We start from the raw sequence: 16,516 nt of genomic DNA, 5'->3' as shown, positions 1-16,516 counted from the left end.
TGCTGCACATGACGCACTGTTCACACACAACACACACTCGGCTCTGCTGCACATGACGCACTGTTCACACACACACACACACACTCGGCCCTGCTACACATGACGCACTGTTCACACACAACACACACTCGGCACTGCTACACACGACGCGCTGTTCACACACAACACACACTCGGCTCTGCTACATATGACGCGCTGTTCACACACAACACACACTCGGCCCTGCTGCACATGACGCACTGTTCACACACACACACACTCGGCCCTGCTACACATGACGCACTGTTCACACACAACACACACTCGGCACTGCTACACACGACGCGCTGTTCACACACAACACACACTCGGCTCTGCTACATATGACGCGCTGTTCACACACAACACACACTCGGCTCTGCTGCACATGACGCACTGTTCACACACACACTCGGCCCTGCTACACACGACGCGCTGTTCACACACAACACACACTCGGCTCTGCTACATATGACGCGCTGTTCACACACAACACACACTCGGCTCTGCTACACACGACGCACTGTTCACACACACACACACTCGGCCCTGCTACACACGACGCGCTGTTCACACACAACACACACTCGGCTCTGCTGCACATGACGCACTGTTCACACACACACACACTCGGCCCTGCTACACATGACGCACTGTTCACACACACTCGGCCCTGCTACACACGACGCGCTGTTCACACACAACACACACTCGGCCCTACTACACATGACGCACTGTTCACACACACTCGGCCCTGCTACACACGACGCGCTGTTCACACACAACACACACTCGGCCCTGCTACACACGACGCGCTGTTCACACACAACACACACTCGGCCCTGCTACACACGACGCGCTGTTCACACACAACACACACTCGGCCCTGCTACACACGACGCGCTGTTCACCCGCATACACTCCCCTTCCCGGCAGACATCAGTGTGGCATTCCCCAAGATGCGCCACAGGCTCCTCCCCTTCATGTGACAGGTCACGTGCTCCTGACACGACGTCTCCCACAGCTGCTGCTGGCAGTCACGTGCTGTGTGACAGCGGCTCCTACTTCCGGGATCGCGCCTCCTCCCAGCATCCCCCGCTCCTGTCCTCCACTGACTCTGAGGACCTCTCCCCCGGTGCTGTGTCGCCCGCAGCCGCCTCCTCCAGCTTCTCCTCCCGGCACCGGACAGCTCTGACACCGCCATCATTAATTAACCCTGCACTTACCATACTGAAGTATAAGCCTGTCCCTGCAGAGCGTCACATGACAGGAGCCGGCTGCGCCCCCCGGTGCTGAGCTCTGCACCCCGGTACCCGTGTGACCCCCACAGGTGAGTGATGTAGTGTCCAGGGCGCTGCCTCAGGGCACGCTGGCACTTGTAGTCCCACAGCAGCTGGAAGAGCCACAAAGTTATAAACTGCAGCTGCGTGATTTCTCCTCTGAGTCTGCAGACGCTACAGCTGTCAGCAGCTGGTGGGGTTATGCTGGGACTAGTAGTGTCATCGCAGCAGTTCATTTCTGCTTGGTGCCCATTTTTCTGGAGGTTTTTTAGGAAATATTTTATTCTATTTTTTAGGGTATGTGCACACATAGTTTTTTGTCTCTGCGGACTTTGTAGAGAAAACCGCGGGTAAATCCGCAGGACAAAGACCTGCGGTTTATCTGTGGTTTAGCTGCGGTTTTGCCCTGCGGTTTTACACCTCATAATGGATGAGGTGTATGCACCAAACAATTGACATGCTGCATTTTGAAAACCGCACGGAAAAAAACGCATCATGTGCACAGCTTTTTTTATTTCCATAGGAAATAAAGGTACTGTACAGCACAGCAGAAACTGCTGCGTTTCTGCAGAGCCAAAAACACTGCGGAAACGCAGCAGAAACCGCAAAGTGTGCACATACCCTTAGGATGGTTCTACGTCACATACACTCTTATATTCCAGCAGGTTGAGAAAAGGGGCAGAGAGGAGCCATATTGTGACAGGCGGGATCCTACAAGCGGTGGATTATGGGGTATCCGGCAGTGTGGTAGGAGAGTCCGATCCTGCTCCCCTCTTCACCCGGCTAAACACAAATGTGGCCAGCCCTATGGGCAATGTGTTAGAGGGGTGGTCTCATAAATGCAGCCCTAGCCTGTACGGTCTATTGGGACAGATAAATCTTATAGGTACGGCATCGTCACCCCCTCCGTGAATTATATGGGCAGCCGTTAGTGCGTACCTGGCTCCTCACCTGACCCATCCAGTTTAGTAATTTTGCTCCACACATAGGCCCTCTGTTATTCCTCCTGGAAATGTGTGAATAAATGAATAACTGGGAGTTACTAATTGATGTTTGAGGGGGGCCCATAAACTGTGAGGTCGTCCTGTCATTGCTGACCGTGTCACTTTCCAGGAACGCATCCTGCCCTAGTTGTCAATTTAGTCTAGGAGTAATAATAGAGGAACGACACGAGAAATAACAAGAGGTGCACCCGAATTATTGTGATTTGATTTTTTATTTATTTTTTTAGGGGAAATACAAATATTTAATCATACAGAGCAGAGGGATTTTTAATGCCGTTGTTTACAGCTTGTTGTCTGGGTTACCAACCACTTCTTCAGTCTGTCAGCAGTGGCATGTTCTAATAGAGCCCCTGCACCCCTTTATTAGTGCTTGAGAGGTAAAGCTGCCTGTGTTTGCAGCCTCAGAAAGCTTACAGTTTGGATCACTAGTGCTGCTGGTCTGTACTGGCAATGAAGCAGGAGCGCAGTCCCCCCAACAAGCAAGAAGCTGTGCAGTGCCGAAAACATTATGAAACAAACCCCTTTAAAGGTCATTTTGCATGATTCACCACTGCACAGAACTCGTTTCCTCCAGGGTCCAGTGGTGGCGGTTTTACACCACTCCATCCGACGCTCAGCATTGTGCTTGGTGATGTACGGCTGCATGAAGCTCCATATGGAGGCGCAGTGTTTTTCTGATGTTATACCAGAGGAGGTCTGGACTCTGCAGTTATGGAGTCAGCAGAGTGGCGGTGACTATTCTGCCCTCTGCTCCTCAGAAATGGGTGACCCCACTCTGTAACATTACGGGGTCTCCACCTTGTGGCTGAGTTGCTGCAGTTCCTTTTACGTTTCAGTAATATCAGTCACAGGTGATGGGGGAAGATTTAGGAGGAAGAACTGTCATGACCGGACTTGTTACCCCGGTGGCGCCTATTACAGGACCGCGCTGATATTGGTGAGCTCAGCACCAGGGGCCGAACGGTCACATGTTAGTAATGGGAGATGGCATGGTGGGGGGGTGGAAATTAAACCTTACAGTCGGATGAAAAAAACAGAATTCAATGATCGACATGTCCCAGTACTTTTCTCTGTACACTATGTTCAGACATGGTGCCGCCTATTGCAGCGTTTTTTCTGTTGGTTTTGGAGATATGCAGCAAAAATAAACTCTGACCACAATGTGAACACAGCCTAAGGCTATGTGCACACGCTGCGGATTGGTCTGCGGATTTGTATCTGTGGAACCGCAGGTAAAATGACCTGCGGTTTATCACCTCTACAATGGAGGAGATGATAAACCGCAGCAGAATCCGCAGAAAAGAATTGACATGTCATTTCTTTCTGCAGATTCAAAACCGCAGCTTTTCCGCAGTTAAAAATCCGCAGCATGTTTACAGCAGATTGTAAATCCCATAGACTTGTACACTGCAGAACTGCTGCAGATCCGCAGCAAAAACCGCAGAGTGTGCACGTAACCTAATAGTATAATATGGGATAAACCTGTCTCGAAACCCTCGTGATGAGCCGTCTGATGAGTCATAGCAGAAATTACCCTTGTGTTTGTAATGAGATTACATTTCGGAGGCTTCCTGGTGCAGGTCACAAACGTGATGTGCAAATCCGCAGCGTCCAGACCATCTTTGACCTCATTTCACGTGACTGTCGGATAAGCCCGCCTGGCAATCTGTTTACAGGAACCCGGAGAGTCTATAATCCAGTCCTCTGTTCGAGGTCTTTTCTTAGGACATGTCGTCTATGTCAGATCAGTGGCGGTCGAGCTCCCGCCACCCCCATTGATCCGCTATTTGTAGGGGTCATAGTTCTCTGCAAGCCCTTGTTTTTGCCAGGCAGAACGCCAGACATTTTTCAGTGGTTATTCCCACTATTCCAACTCATTGCTGCTTAGTTGCGATCATGAGAATTGGACTGAGCTGCAATACCAGGTGCGGCCACTACAAAATGTATGGCACTGTGTCTGGTTAACAGTGATGGGGCCGTGGTATTTGGCCCTTCTGTGGGCTGATCACTGGGTGTGTTGGTAGTCGGGCCCCACCAACCTGGTATTGATGATAGGACAAATATATTCAAGTCCCGGAGTAAGTATTTTAACTGTGTGCATTTCGGGTCAGGAACGCCTGTAATAAGTTTTCTTTCAGTAACTTCTTTGTGTCTTGTGCCTTCATGAACCTCCATACATCACATAATTGATTTTTAAGAGAACAGTGTAATGCCTAATTTTCCCTGTGGGGGTGCTATAGGGAAATCAAACACTTACTACTGGTTACATTACAGCCGACCACTGAGATCACAGCAGCAGATTCAGATGTTGGTTTATTTTTTGCAACAAAAAGGCATTGTACAAAGTGGATAACTGTCCAGATCTCATTTTGTAGCATCGATCAGAGAACTCTTATATTGAATGCTGATGTGAACATTGGCCAACGATGAGTAACGTTCAGAGGATTCTGGTAGAAGTGGAGGGTCATCCAGTGATTATCAATCTGACGTTACATGTACTGAAGCTCCCGTGTCGTCTTCCTTCCAGGATTCTATTACTGATGTTCTCCTTGCTGATTCCCTTTCATCAATTAATGACTACTTCTCTTCTTAGGGATTCTCGATCACCAGTAATCCATACACTTGGACCAGGAGTAGCGCTTCCATGAGCCGAAATGCTGGGCAGGAGACCCGGCAAAAAAAATGCCCAAGCCAAGGGCAGAGGGGCAGCCGCAGCAAAGGAGGTAAGGAGACGCCAAGACGCTCCCTCTCTGTAGAAATGGCTGCTAATGTTACAGGGTGTGACCCTATCAGAGCCCCCAACACACCTTGTAGTGCCGTAGTTACCTATTGTTTGTAAACTGAAGAAGTCGCCAGGTTCACAGGGCTCTGATCCGGCAGCCATGGATACTGATATGGCTGCTGAATCCATGTCCCGTGACAACTTAACAAGCCCTTATATGTCACAATATAACATAGGGCTTTCCATAGACGCTTCTTAAAGCAATTAGTGCCCGGTAATTCTTTATAGGGGATGTATTGAATTAGAAAATAGCTCCACTCTTAGGCTGTGTCTGGTATTGCAGTCCATGAATAAAACTAAACTTCAATTACTGCTTGCCCTGAACAGAAGTGATGCTGTTTTTGGAACAATGTGCGATCAGTCTACTTATCATAATTCTTTGTGTGGTTGTAGCTCGGGCTCTTTATAGACTTCAACCCCGACGACATGATGATGGGTATCCCAGATGACCCGGACGACGGAGATCTTGAGGCAGAATTGGCAGCACTTACTGGGGGAAAGGCTGCACCTAAGGCCAAGCCTAAAGGAAAAGGTGAGAAAGCCGGCCATACACATCAGATAGATGTCCGCTGAATGCTTCTTAGGCTGACTGATCTCTCTCCAGACTTCCCGTGTACACAGCACGAACAAGCATTCATATATTTTCAGTGGGGTGAGAGCATTTAAGCTTTATTTTCTATCCCTGGGGAATAACTTGCTAATCGCTACAGGGACCCTCCAGCTATCTGATGTGTCCATGCTCAACTTTCACTCCATTCATTGTCTATGTGACTGCTGGAGAGAGCATAGCGCTCCTCTATTTTAGGCAGTCCCATAGACAATGAGTAGTGAAACGCATTGAGCATGAGCACCTCCACTCCGTTCAAGATGGGTATGCAGAGCCCCATTCTTGATACTTCTAAGGGTCCCAGCAGTCGGACCCCCAACGATCAGCAAATTATCCCCTATCCAATGGAGAAGGGTTTGGTATTGATCTTTTCATCAAAAAAAGAAGTGCATGTCTTTTAAACTGTACTGCTGCATGTCTCCCAATTCCATACAGAAGCATAACTAACCATGCAAGTTACTTCGGAGTGAAAAAGAGTTGCAAACTGGAAATAATCCTATATGTTTTGAATTGTGACAAGGCTTTCGCCTTCATTCATGTTTTGAGACGCATAATTTCTGCAGCACTTGATCTCCTCTGATCGTATCAGTGACGACTGACATAAAGGACCGATTGACGCCTGTCTGTTAGGCTTGTGCTACATTACAAATTTACACCTACAACCTAAGGAAAATGCCAAATAAATAAAGAAATCATCAGGTCATCAACACAGTGAAAAAGCCGTACAAAAACCCCCCAATGATGATAAAATAAATAAAATCAGCATACAATTAAATAAATACGATTTACAAGTTTGTTGGACATTATCTTAAAAAAAAAAAAGAAAAAAAATACACATGAACAAGACATCATAAAAACCAAAGGAGGGGGAGGAGCACAGCATAATTAGCAGATGGGGCAAAGGTCTTTTAGGTAATACCATAAGTAGAAAAGAGAAGGACCATGCTAAAATACTTATTAGTGAGACTGCCAAAGGTTATAGATAATCACACGATTAGATAAAAAGGCCCTGCCCTTCCAAAAAATAAAATTAATTTATTATAAATTTAATATGTCAAGGAGGTCCAAAGATAACCGCAATAAATAACAAGGAGAGTATGCGAGATGATGTAAAAAAATCAGTCAGGGAAATAGTGGTACATAAATCTCAAGGCGCCCCGGCGTAGTACGGCAGAACTAACAGGCATAAGTCAATAATGACAGTAACAGGCCTGAAACATCCGTACAGTAAATGTAGCTGTGTTGGTTGCAGAGCATGTTTCGCTAGGCTTCTTCAGGGTGTGGTTACTTAATTATGTTCTTATTGTTTAGAGTTTTTTCATAGTGTTATATTATGACAGCAGCTCTCAGTGAAATTGCGCAACCAAAAACATTTGCGCAAAATGTCTGCAGCTTGCTGTCACACAACTATTTTAGAGCTACCTTTAAAAAAAAAAAAAAGCAACATTACAGACTCATTGCATGTGAGTCGCAGTTTCTTGCAACCTATATCACAATGCAATTAGTGACCTGCAACCTGTTTTGGATTTTACAGGACAGTCTCGTCGTAACTACAGAAAATGACACCATGACCCCATTGACAATAATTAGAGGCGATTTCGCAATGCGACATGTAACCACAGCCCAAACTTTGCTGCTAGTAACCGATGGCCACTTTCTCTGTTTCCACAGCTCCTCTCCCTATGGATCATATCGAGAAGATGGCGCAAGAATGCATGAAAGACTCGGATGCAGAAGATGGAGACGATGATGACAATGACCTGGAAGATGATGATGACTTGCTGGTAAATATTAACGCTATCACTGCTGTGATATTTTGCAAATCAAGTAGCAGAATTCTCAGAAACTTTGTTTAGGGAATGAAAGTTATAGAAATCTCCAACTTAACTTTAGCTGCAACTTCTGAGATCTCGCGCACCGCACTGTATGGACTTATGTGCGCACATTGATGCAAGTCTATATACAGACAGTGAAGGTTGTGGGTGCAGTGTATCGATTCTTTTGACATGGATGAATAAAGTACCCCACCACTGTATTCACATTGCAATCTGCAGTACTGCGATTTTCTGTAAGGTCAGAGTCTGGGTCCTGGGATTTGCACCCAATCTCTTAGAACAGTGCTGCTTTTTCACTTTTTATCCATCTAGAGAATGTAAATTATAAAGTTTCCACTCTTTCTAACCTTGCTAAAATGTCAACATATGCAAATGTTATTTTTTTGTGGTTTTCTTAATAGGCTGAGCTCCAGGAAGTGGTGGGAGAGGATGAGGAGGAAGAGGAGGAGACATCCACCTCTTCAGATGTTGTAGAATTAGCCGCACCTCAGCAGGTGGAAGATACCGACCCTGCACCTCTCCTTACCTCCACCCTGAAAAGCCCATCTCAGGTAACTGCCCCAGAACTGAGCAGCGCCCCCTACTGTTCCCACATTTGTATGTAAGTGTCACTGGAGGTTTCCAGAACTGGAGATGTATCCGATGACAATTTTGGAAGTTGAGATTTTTCAGGATTTCATTTTGTGTGTGGTTCCATCTTTAGTTGTTCGGTCCGAGGTGCAGACATATCCAGCCTTAAGGAATTGCAAAGACCTGCACAGAGTATTGTACTATTTACAGTACAAGTGCTGTAGGAACCTTGGGGTGACATCCGGCCTTTACAGCAATGCAAACATGTATATTGGCACCCCTGATGAGTAAGGATCTCAAGCGATTCTTGCTGGTAAAGATTGACTTTAAGGAGTTAAGCTTGGAGAGTCTCCCTTATTATTAAAACATAACTTTTAATACAAAAATTAAAATAATGGACAAAAATTGACACAAAAGCAACATGTATAAAGTGCTTGTGCATACCAGTGCTCAAGTTAAAAAAAAAAAAAAAAAAATTGGTTTGATCTCACCAATGTAACAGAAGTATTTCCACAGCAGGTTCACATTTGACCATTTTCAGGATACCAATGACTAGTGATGAGCGAGTATACTCGTTGCTCGGGTTTTCCTAAGCATGCTCGGGTGTCCTCTGAGTATTTTGGCGTGCTCAAAGATTGTTTTCGTCGTCTCAGCTGCATGATTTGCGACTGCTAGACAGCTTGAATACATGTGTGGAATGCCTGTTTGTTAGGGAATTCCCACATGTATTCAGCCTGTCTGCAAGTCGCAAATCATGTAGATGAGACGACGAAAACTAAATCTCCGAGCACGCCAAAATATTCGGAGGACACCCGAGCAACGAGCATACTCGCTCATCACTACCAATGTCCCATATATAGGCTGTGACACAGACGGTCACACCAGTTCTAGGGGAATCCTGCCAACGCAAAGTCCTGCAATTTAGACAGACACATAGTAATTTTTCCCCACTGGCTTTAAATCGAATTAGCTCCCCTGGTGAATCCCCAGGACTGGGGAGGAAACGCGTAGGGAGATTGTACCGCTTCTGTGGATGGTGGGTAGTCCATAGCAGGGCATACTTGGGGCCTGTCCTTGTGAGGGCAGGAGCACTGGAGGGGCACGAGAGGGAGCTAGGGAGAACCATCTCCGCTCCATCCCCTCCCTCTTTATGTATAATTGATCCTGAAAGATGGATTACAAGGATTGGGGGGTGGGGGAGACCTGGTGAGTTAGGTGACACATCGGGGCAGATTTATTAATACTTTCTAATATAATTTTGCATTCTCTAAACATTAGTCTTAAAATGTGTCAGATTTATCATAGTGCTTCAGGCACAATATCATGTGCATCTTTGGACTATCTACTCTGAGTTTACACTGCCTATTATTTTGCTTTCTTTTGTGCCAGAAATATTCACCAAAATGTTGGTGCATGGTCATGTGTGTTAAGTTACATTCCTTTCCTCACCCACCCCAGGGCGTCTAATGCCCATAGCAAATATCAGGAGCAAAGTTCTGAACAAAAAATGTTCTGACCTCATTGCACGGATAATCAGTGGGAAACATGCACACGCAGTGTGGCGATCAGCCTTTACTGGTCGTTCACCAAAACTTGGCGGTATTATTATTTTTTTCCCATTTTGTTTTATTTTAATCTATAGAAGCACATGGAATATGTATAAGGATCAGCCTCACTCTCTAACGGATATTTACTGGAAGAACCCCTCCCTGCAGCTGACAGAGGCCGCTCTGTTCCCTCTCCTGGCCCTGTGTCCCTGTGTTTTTATTTCCACCCGTAACTCTTTTCCACTCGCTCCTGCGGTGGAATGCACGGGTATCCTCACTGTGACGAGAAGCTCAACTCTAAGCATAAAGGTTTTACTGATCTGATCCTTAATCCAAGACAGCTGATCTTGTCGCTGGGGTCGCTTGTCCTCTTCCAGCGTGCTTCAGTATAGGACTAATCTCAGGTTTGCTCGCAATGCCAGTTATAACTGGAGAAGATGAAGATATGATGGTGAGTACGAGAGATCCCCTTACTATATGATGGCGAGTACAAGAGGAAGAGGGTAGTGAGCCACTGATGGACACCTCTGACAGCAGCTTATCTCCTAATGAATCAGAAGGATGGGGCATAAAAATGCAATATGTCCACTCTTTCCCTTCCTAGACATCATATATTGAAGGGGGGAGATTCAAAGGCCTTATACACCTTTAATTCTTGGGAAATATTGCTTAAATCAGTTGATTTGGTCAACATTTAAAGGGGTGTCTGGGCCAGGTATAACATATTATAGGTTATCAACATGGGATCGTCGAGGGTCCGGCACCCCTAACAATAAAAGCTGTTATTTCCTGCAATGGATAAAAACACTTTGTAAGATCCTGTAAAGTGCAGCTCTATTCAGTGTGTAGCAGCCACTGCTGGGTACTGCAGAACAGCCTTTATAGTAAAGTACAGCTCTCTTCAGTGTGTAGCAGCTGCTGCTGGGTTCTGCAGAACAGCCTTTATAGTAAAGTGCAGCTCTATTCATTGTGTAGCAGCCACTGCTGGGTACTGAAGAACAGCCCCTGTAAAAGAAATGGGAGCTTTTTTGCAGTACCCTGCAGCAATCACTACACTAAATGCAGTTGCACTTTGCAGCTCCTTACATAATGTTTCCATCCAGTCGCCACTAAAGCAAATAACAGATAATTGGTGGGGGTGACTGGTGTCGGACCCCCACCGATCTCACAGTTATGACTTACTTTATGGATAGGACATCAATATATTGAACCCGGACAACCCCTTTTATTGTGTCCCGGGGTCTTAAGAGAGTCAATGAATGAAATGTTTGAAAGGCATAGAATGAGATTAGGAAAGAAAATTCTACTTTCTTGCAGGAACAGAACAGCACCACTTTTGGCCAAAGGTTGTGCCTGGTATTGCACCTCACTTGAACGTTAATTAGCTATAATACCAAAAACATTAGAACTTTGAATAGATTATCAAAAAAATATATCTGTGGGTACAATATAGGGGATACATGTTTAGAGGCTTCCAAGGTTAAAGTGCCCGCTACTCTTTACTTACCAGTCCTACATCTATCTCCCTCTCACTTCTCGTCAGGTCATGTAGTGATTCCACGCTCCTTACCAGCAAAAAGGTGTATATATATGGGATATAAGCCCAGATCCAGGTGGATGCAGAAGCACCTGGGACTAGGGGGAAGACTCGCAGGAGAGAAGTTCTGAACATCATGTCATAACTGTAGGTAGCAGAAGAGGTCATTGTTTGGGAGGTTTAGCTCTTCTTTTAGCATCTGGAAAGGCGAAGGGCCTGAGCTACAAAAATCTAACCGATAGATCAATCCTGCCCTTTCCCACATAGGACCCCCTACATGTTGCAGACCACACCATAAGGGCCTGCCTGAGAATTGGGTATTGACCGGACACTTGTGGGGTCCTCATAGAGGAGCAAAGTAGCATCTGTAGTGGATGGGAGATCTCTAGTTTGTAGGGACGAACTATAAGAGAAGTCCATCAAACGGCTTTGTGTTTACATACATTGGCGCTTGTAGGAGGACGTAGAGAACCTTCGGTGGGCATCGGCTGTGCTATACTCAGATTGCTGCTGTCAATTAAAATTGAAAAAAAATTATGACTGGGGGGGGAATGGAAGAAAAATTAAAAGTACAAATATGTACTATAAATATATAATCTCATACTGGGTAAAATAAAGGTCGTGCACTGATCTCGTGCAAGGTCGCTGCGATTATAATTAGTTATTTTCGTCTTTATTCCTATTGGAATGAAAGGGTTTGGTCTTGGTAAATGCTTTGTGTTTTCTGCGCTTCATTATCTAAGTAATGCATGTTGTGATATGACCCTTTTTTTTAAAAAAAAATTTTTGTGTACTCCACAGGCGAGCGTCGGGGGACTCGTACAAACCCTAGAGGAACGGATCTGCAACTACAAGACGGCAATTACCAATGCAAAACAAAGCAACGAGAGCTCCAAAGCCAGGCGCTACGAGCGGGGGCTGAAGGTCAGACCCTCTTGTTACAGTATTTCTTGCTTTGGGGCATCATGACATTGTTTATACCATCCGTATTTAGGTGCTAAACTCTGTATATTTCCTTTTATTCCAGTGCTCCGTGTCCTATACTTCAGAGTATGGCACAGATTGCAGCACAGCTCACCATTATTTGTGCATCTGAGCTATTTTTTCCCATCCAAAATTAGCATCACTTTTTAGAAGTATGTCCCTCTCTGTGACCAGATTGTTATACCATATGGCAAGAAAATCCATTGAAGCAGGGCTTGTAGCTCTCCAGACACGTTTTAGTTAAGACAGATCCCATAAACTTACAATTCTGGGGCACGTTTTCCTAGATTGTTGCATTCCTCCTGTTATTCCTCTTATTAAAGGGGTTGTCCACTTCTTGGATGTAGATGGAAGACTATAGCTTCATACACTGCATAGTGACCATTCTTGGGTACTACGGCTCAGCTCCTAGCCACTTCAGTGGGAGCTTTACTCCTGCTGGTGATAACGGACACTAAACAGTTTAGGGAGCCATGCTGTGTTTGACTCAGTACTCCTGTTACCGGCCGTTGCTGGAGCTGATCAGTGGGTGTGCTGGGTCTTGGACCTCCACCGATCATAAGGATAGGCCATCAGTATCTAAATAGTGGACTGCTTTTTTAACAGTCATTCCTCAATTGTCTCTCCATCTTGCAGACACTGGAGTCTATGTTTAAGGCAGCCAAACAAGGGAAACCTGTGATAGAGGAAGAAATACCACCTCCAGTGGCCTGTGGGACGTCTACGACACCTGCCAAAGCCTCAGTGGTGGCAACAGAGGAAGAGCACCCTAGTCAAACTGAACAAATTGAAACCCTCCCCACAGAATCTGCCAGCAGCCAAGACCAGACAGAGAGGACAGAAGTGTCAGCTCTGGCAGCCGAGGAGCAAAGTGAAGACGGTAGGACTCCTAACCATACATGGCCTTAGTGCTTTCTTAGTTCGGGTCACCCCGCCACCCCCCGATCATACACCATAGCCATATACGATGGTATGTCAGCCCTATCTCACCACCACTGTAATGTTATTAATTTACAGACACAAAAACTGTGCTGACGGCAAGACAGAGAGAGTACAAGATGGCGGCTCTGAGAGCAAAACAGAGCGGAGATCTGGAGAAAGCCAAGGAGTACATGAAGATTGTTAAGGTATTTATTGGGTGCATGCAGTGGATCACACGTGGTTAAAAGCCGCTATATTATAAATGAATGCAGGCTTATCATCCATCATCCATCCCATCATTTACATGTAGGGAAGAAGAATATGAATACTGTAATACTGTTAGATGCTCAGTATATTGATTTCATAAGCAAAAAAAGTCCCCACGTATTATTACATTCCTGTAATGTACAAAAGTTTTACAAACTCCGTTATCTCGGATCTTAAAGGGATTGTTCAGTATTGGACCAGTGCCACTCCTCTGTACTCAGAGCTGCGTTCCCCTCTGATCTTCTGGTATCAAAATCCAGAGGCCACTGATCGGTTGCAGCTTTCATGTTTCTACTGACAAAGAGGAAGCATTGAAATGCCACTGCCGGGCAGCCCCGATCGCTGTTTTTAGAGGCAAGTGCATGGCTTTTGTTGTAGCTGTTTTCGTTCTGACCCAGAGTCAGATATGCCAGATCACCAGTGAGGGCAAATTAGGAGTTTACGCCCTTAATTTACAAGCGCTTGGAGAAAAAGAAAACTGCACACAGATTGTGATCTGACGTAATGAAACACAAGACAACCTTTTAAACCATTTACAACAAATATGTAACTCTATGGAGCTCATGTAGCCCCCACCGTTTACCCAGGGTCATACCTTGTTTACCATGCACCCAGAACACATTGTGGCTGACTATTGAGAACATATATGATAAGAAGCATATTTTCCTTGAAGAGGAGACTGGCAAAACTGCTGTGTCATAATAAATTCTAGCAATGAAAGGCAATTGAAGAATTAAAGGCAAACCATTAACCTTTCTATATCACTTTCATCTGCCCTGTAAGGTGCAGGCTCAACTCCTGTGCCTACTCTACTGCAGCATATATACATCCGATATACATCCGGGTAAGGGAATGGGATAACAAGTAGTGTCTGGTAGTGCACAACCCTTTTAAAAGTCAAATTCTCAATTACACATGTCCTCAAGGTTCTGTTTTTTTATTTCAGAAATTCAGCAATGTTCTGGAAGCTTTGGAGAGCGGACAACCTGTGGATCTTAGCCAAATGCCTCCGGCTCCAAATGGTACGTAAGGGTAAAAGCGACACACTATGTGAGAAGAGCCTGCAGACATCATGGATTTTTGTACCTGTTATTTTTTTTCTTGACTCTTAGACCACAATGCAAAGACCCCAGAAGTGGCCGTAGCTCCAGAACCTCAACCATCTGTCCCTGTAACTGCACAAGGTGAGAGTGGACACAAAGTGAGACTAGAATATTACTGGAGGTGTCCTGCAAAACTGGTCCATTGGATAGGGTGATAAGAGCCTCCTCTCTGGGGGGGGGGGGTCTCACTGTTAGGACCGCCACTGACCATGAGAACTTGAGAAGTGACCGTTGAGTGTGCATGCTTCCGCTTCGTTGACAGAGATACCTTCATCAGTTCCATTGTCAATGAATTTGAGCGACAGCACAGATGTGTAACCACTGCTCCATTCAAAGGGGCCGCACAATTCCTTTTAGTTTTTGCAATGAGCGTGGGTCCCAGCATTGTGATTGACATTTATTAATCACAAAACCGCTAGTGGTGCTGTGTGACCCATGGAAGAGAATCTGATTATCCTGATCCTGCTCCTCCTTTTTTATAAATGGGGGTTTATAGTGAGCAGGGTAGGAATAAAGCTGGAATTGACCATGTCATCTTTTTTGTGGTATAGCAGCCCCGTCCAGTTCTGTGTTACAAGGTTTACAACAGAGATTGGAGAGATACAAAACTGCAGCACGGCAAGCCAAAGCCAATGGTGATGACAGAAAAGCAAGAATGCATGAAAGGATTGTGAAGGTATAACGGAAGGTCCATGATATCTGTCTTTATCATTTCCATACACCAAGGAGTTTTCTGTTAGCAGTGATGGGTTGTGCACAGTGACGCTTCCAGCCACCACCGGGGCAGGACACTACGATGGAGCGCCATTCACTCGGAGCGAGATGTTTTGCTGATCCTTGCTCAGTGGGAGTGCAGGAGTTTACCGAGGTCCTAAAAGTTGAACCCACCCCCACCGATCATAAAGGCACATGTTTGTGATATGATATAACATTGTTTTATTTTACCCCAGCTGGTAGGTGCGCGTTCTTTCAGGGTTAGGAAAATAAAGCCGTGTTTACCGCAGCTCGGAGCCATTATTGTGTTTCTATGGAAGAGGGCTGCACCTTTATTTCATTGTCCACAGGGCATTAAAAAGAATGTCTCAGATATGTAAAAAATGCTTATGAATCACCACAAATATTATTTCTGCTATTATCTGCTGCTGAGAAAACTTGGGCTGCTTTCACAGGAAGCCAATTAACCCTTAGTATGTTTGCCTACAGCAATATCAAGATGCCATCCGAGCACATAAAGCCGGGAGACAGTTGAATCTGGCCGAGCTCCCCGTTCCTCCAGGTAAACCATGTATATTTTATATAAAGCAAGAAGGAAATGAAAAGGCGAATGTCTGAGACTACGTCAGGCGTACAAGAGTAAAGGTTTTGGTTTTTGATATAGGCTTCCCTCCGTTTCCTGGTTTGGAGGATGCAGAAGGTGAGGGAAGCATGGAGAAAGCGCTGGAGGCTGCCCACAAACTGGCAAATGCCAAGGAAGATGAAGAGGCCGAGGATGAAGATGAGGAGGTTGGCTAATTTCTCCTCTAAGTGTTTCTTTGCTATCCATATATAAATGAATTGGGGTTTTTTTTGTCTTTTTTTCACAAATCACAACAGACTGCATAAGATTGTACCGTAACACTAGAGGATGGGAGCTCAAATACTTGTGACAGCAGAGGACGCATCTCATGAATGCTTCATAAAAGATCTTGTGATTTTTAAGGAAATTTGCTGATTTTTCATGGCTAAATTTGTAAACCTCGTTATCTTTTAGTTAAAATACAGATCCGATGCCAAGATTGCCTCTCTTGCTTGTGCATTACAGGGACAAATTATTGAGGAACTCTCATACTCCATTTCTCCTGCGGTGGCGCAGTCAGGTCCACCGCAGATTACAACTTGTAATTTGTTTGCGATAGAGTTTGTAAGCGCTGCTAAAAATCTGGCCTGATTACTGGATCTATAGCCGGCGCTCCTCCGATTCTGCAGTTGCAAAACTGCTTGTGTTTGTAGCATCAGAGGGTGCACTGTTCAGACCAGCAGTGCAACCATGCTGCCAGCCTGAACTGTCAATCTTCAGGAGGT

General features: G+C 45.4%; 1 protein-coding gene across 2 annotated transcripts in view; it reads left to right on the top strand.

The window, feature by feature from the left end:
• Positions 1-1,017: 1,017 nt before the first annotated feature.
• Positions 1,018-16,516, top strand: part of CC2D1B (coiled-coil and C2 domain containing 1B) — a 35,330-nt gene continuing 19,831 nt past the window's right edge. Inside the window, exons 1-13 of one of the 2 annotated variants that reach the window (XM_073563602.1) lie at positions 1,018-1,348; positions 4,896-5,025; positions 5,478-5,616; positions 7,363-7,475; positions 7,928-8,077; positions 11,982-12,104; positions 12,801-13,044; positions 13,182-13,291; positions 14,299-14,374; positions 14,465-14,536; positions 15,010-15,131; positions 15,659-15,731; positions 15,834-15,958. In XM_073563602.1, the coding sequence (XP_073419703.1) occupies positions 4,957-5,025; positions 5,478-5,616; positions 7,363-7,475; positions 7,928-8,077; positions 11,982-12,104; positions 12,801-13,044; positions 13,182-13,291; positions 14,299-14,374; positions 14,465-14,536; positions 15,010-15,131; positions 15,659-15,731; positions 15,834-15,958 (1,416 nt within the window). In that variant the 5' untranslated portion in view covers positions 1,018-1,348; positions 4,896-4,956. Of the gene's footprint in view, positions 1,349-4,895; positions 5,026-5,477; positions 5,617-7,362; positions 7,476-7,927; positions 8,078-11,981; positions 12,105-12,800; positions 13,045-13,181; positions 13,292-14,298; positions 14,375-14,464; positions 14,537-15,006; positions 15,132-15,658; positions 15,732-15,833; positions 15,959-16,516 lie in introns of both variants that reach the window. The other variant, XM_073563601.1, reaches the window with a different exon arrangement.

This window comes from Dendrobates tinctorius, unplaced genomic scaffold (assembly GCF_039654945.1).
Source record: "Dendrobates tinctorius isolate UK_male_01 unplaced genomic scaffold, ASM3965494v1 ptg000396l, whole genome shotgun sequence".
In the NCBI taxonomy this organism is placed as follows: Eukaryota; Metazoa; Chordata; class Amphibia; order Anura; family Dendrobatidae; genus Dendrobates; species Dendrobates tinctorius.
This window is presented reverse-complemented; position numbering and strand designations above follow the sequence as displayed.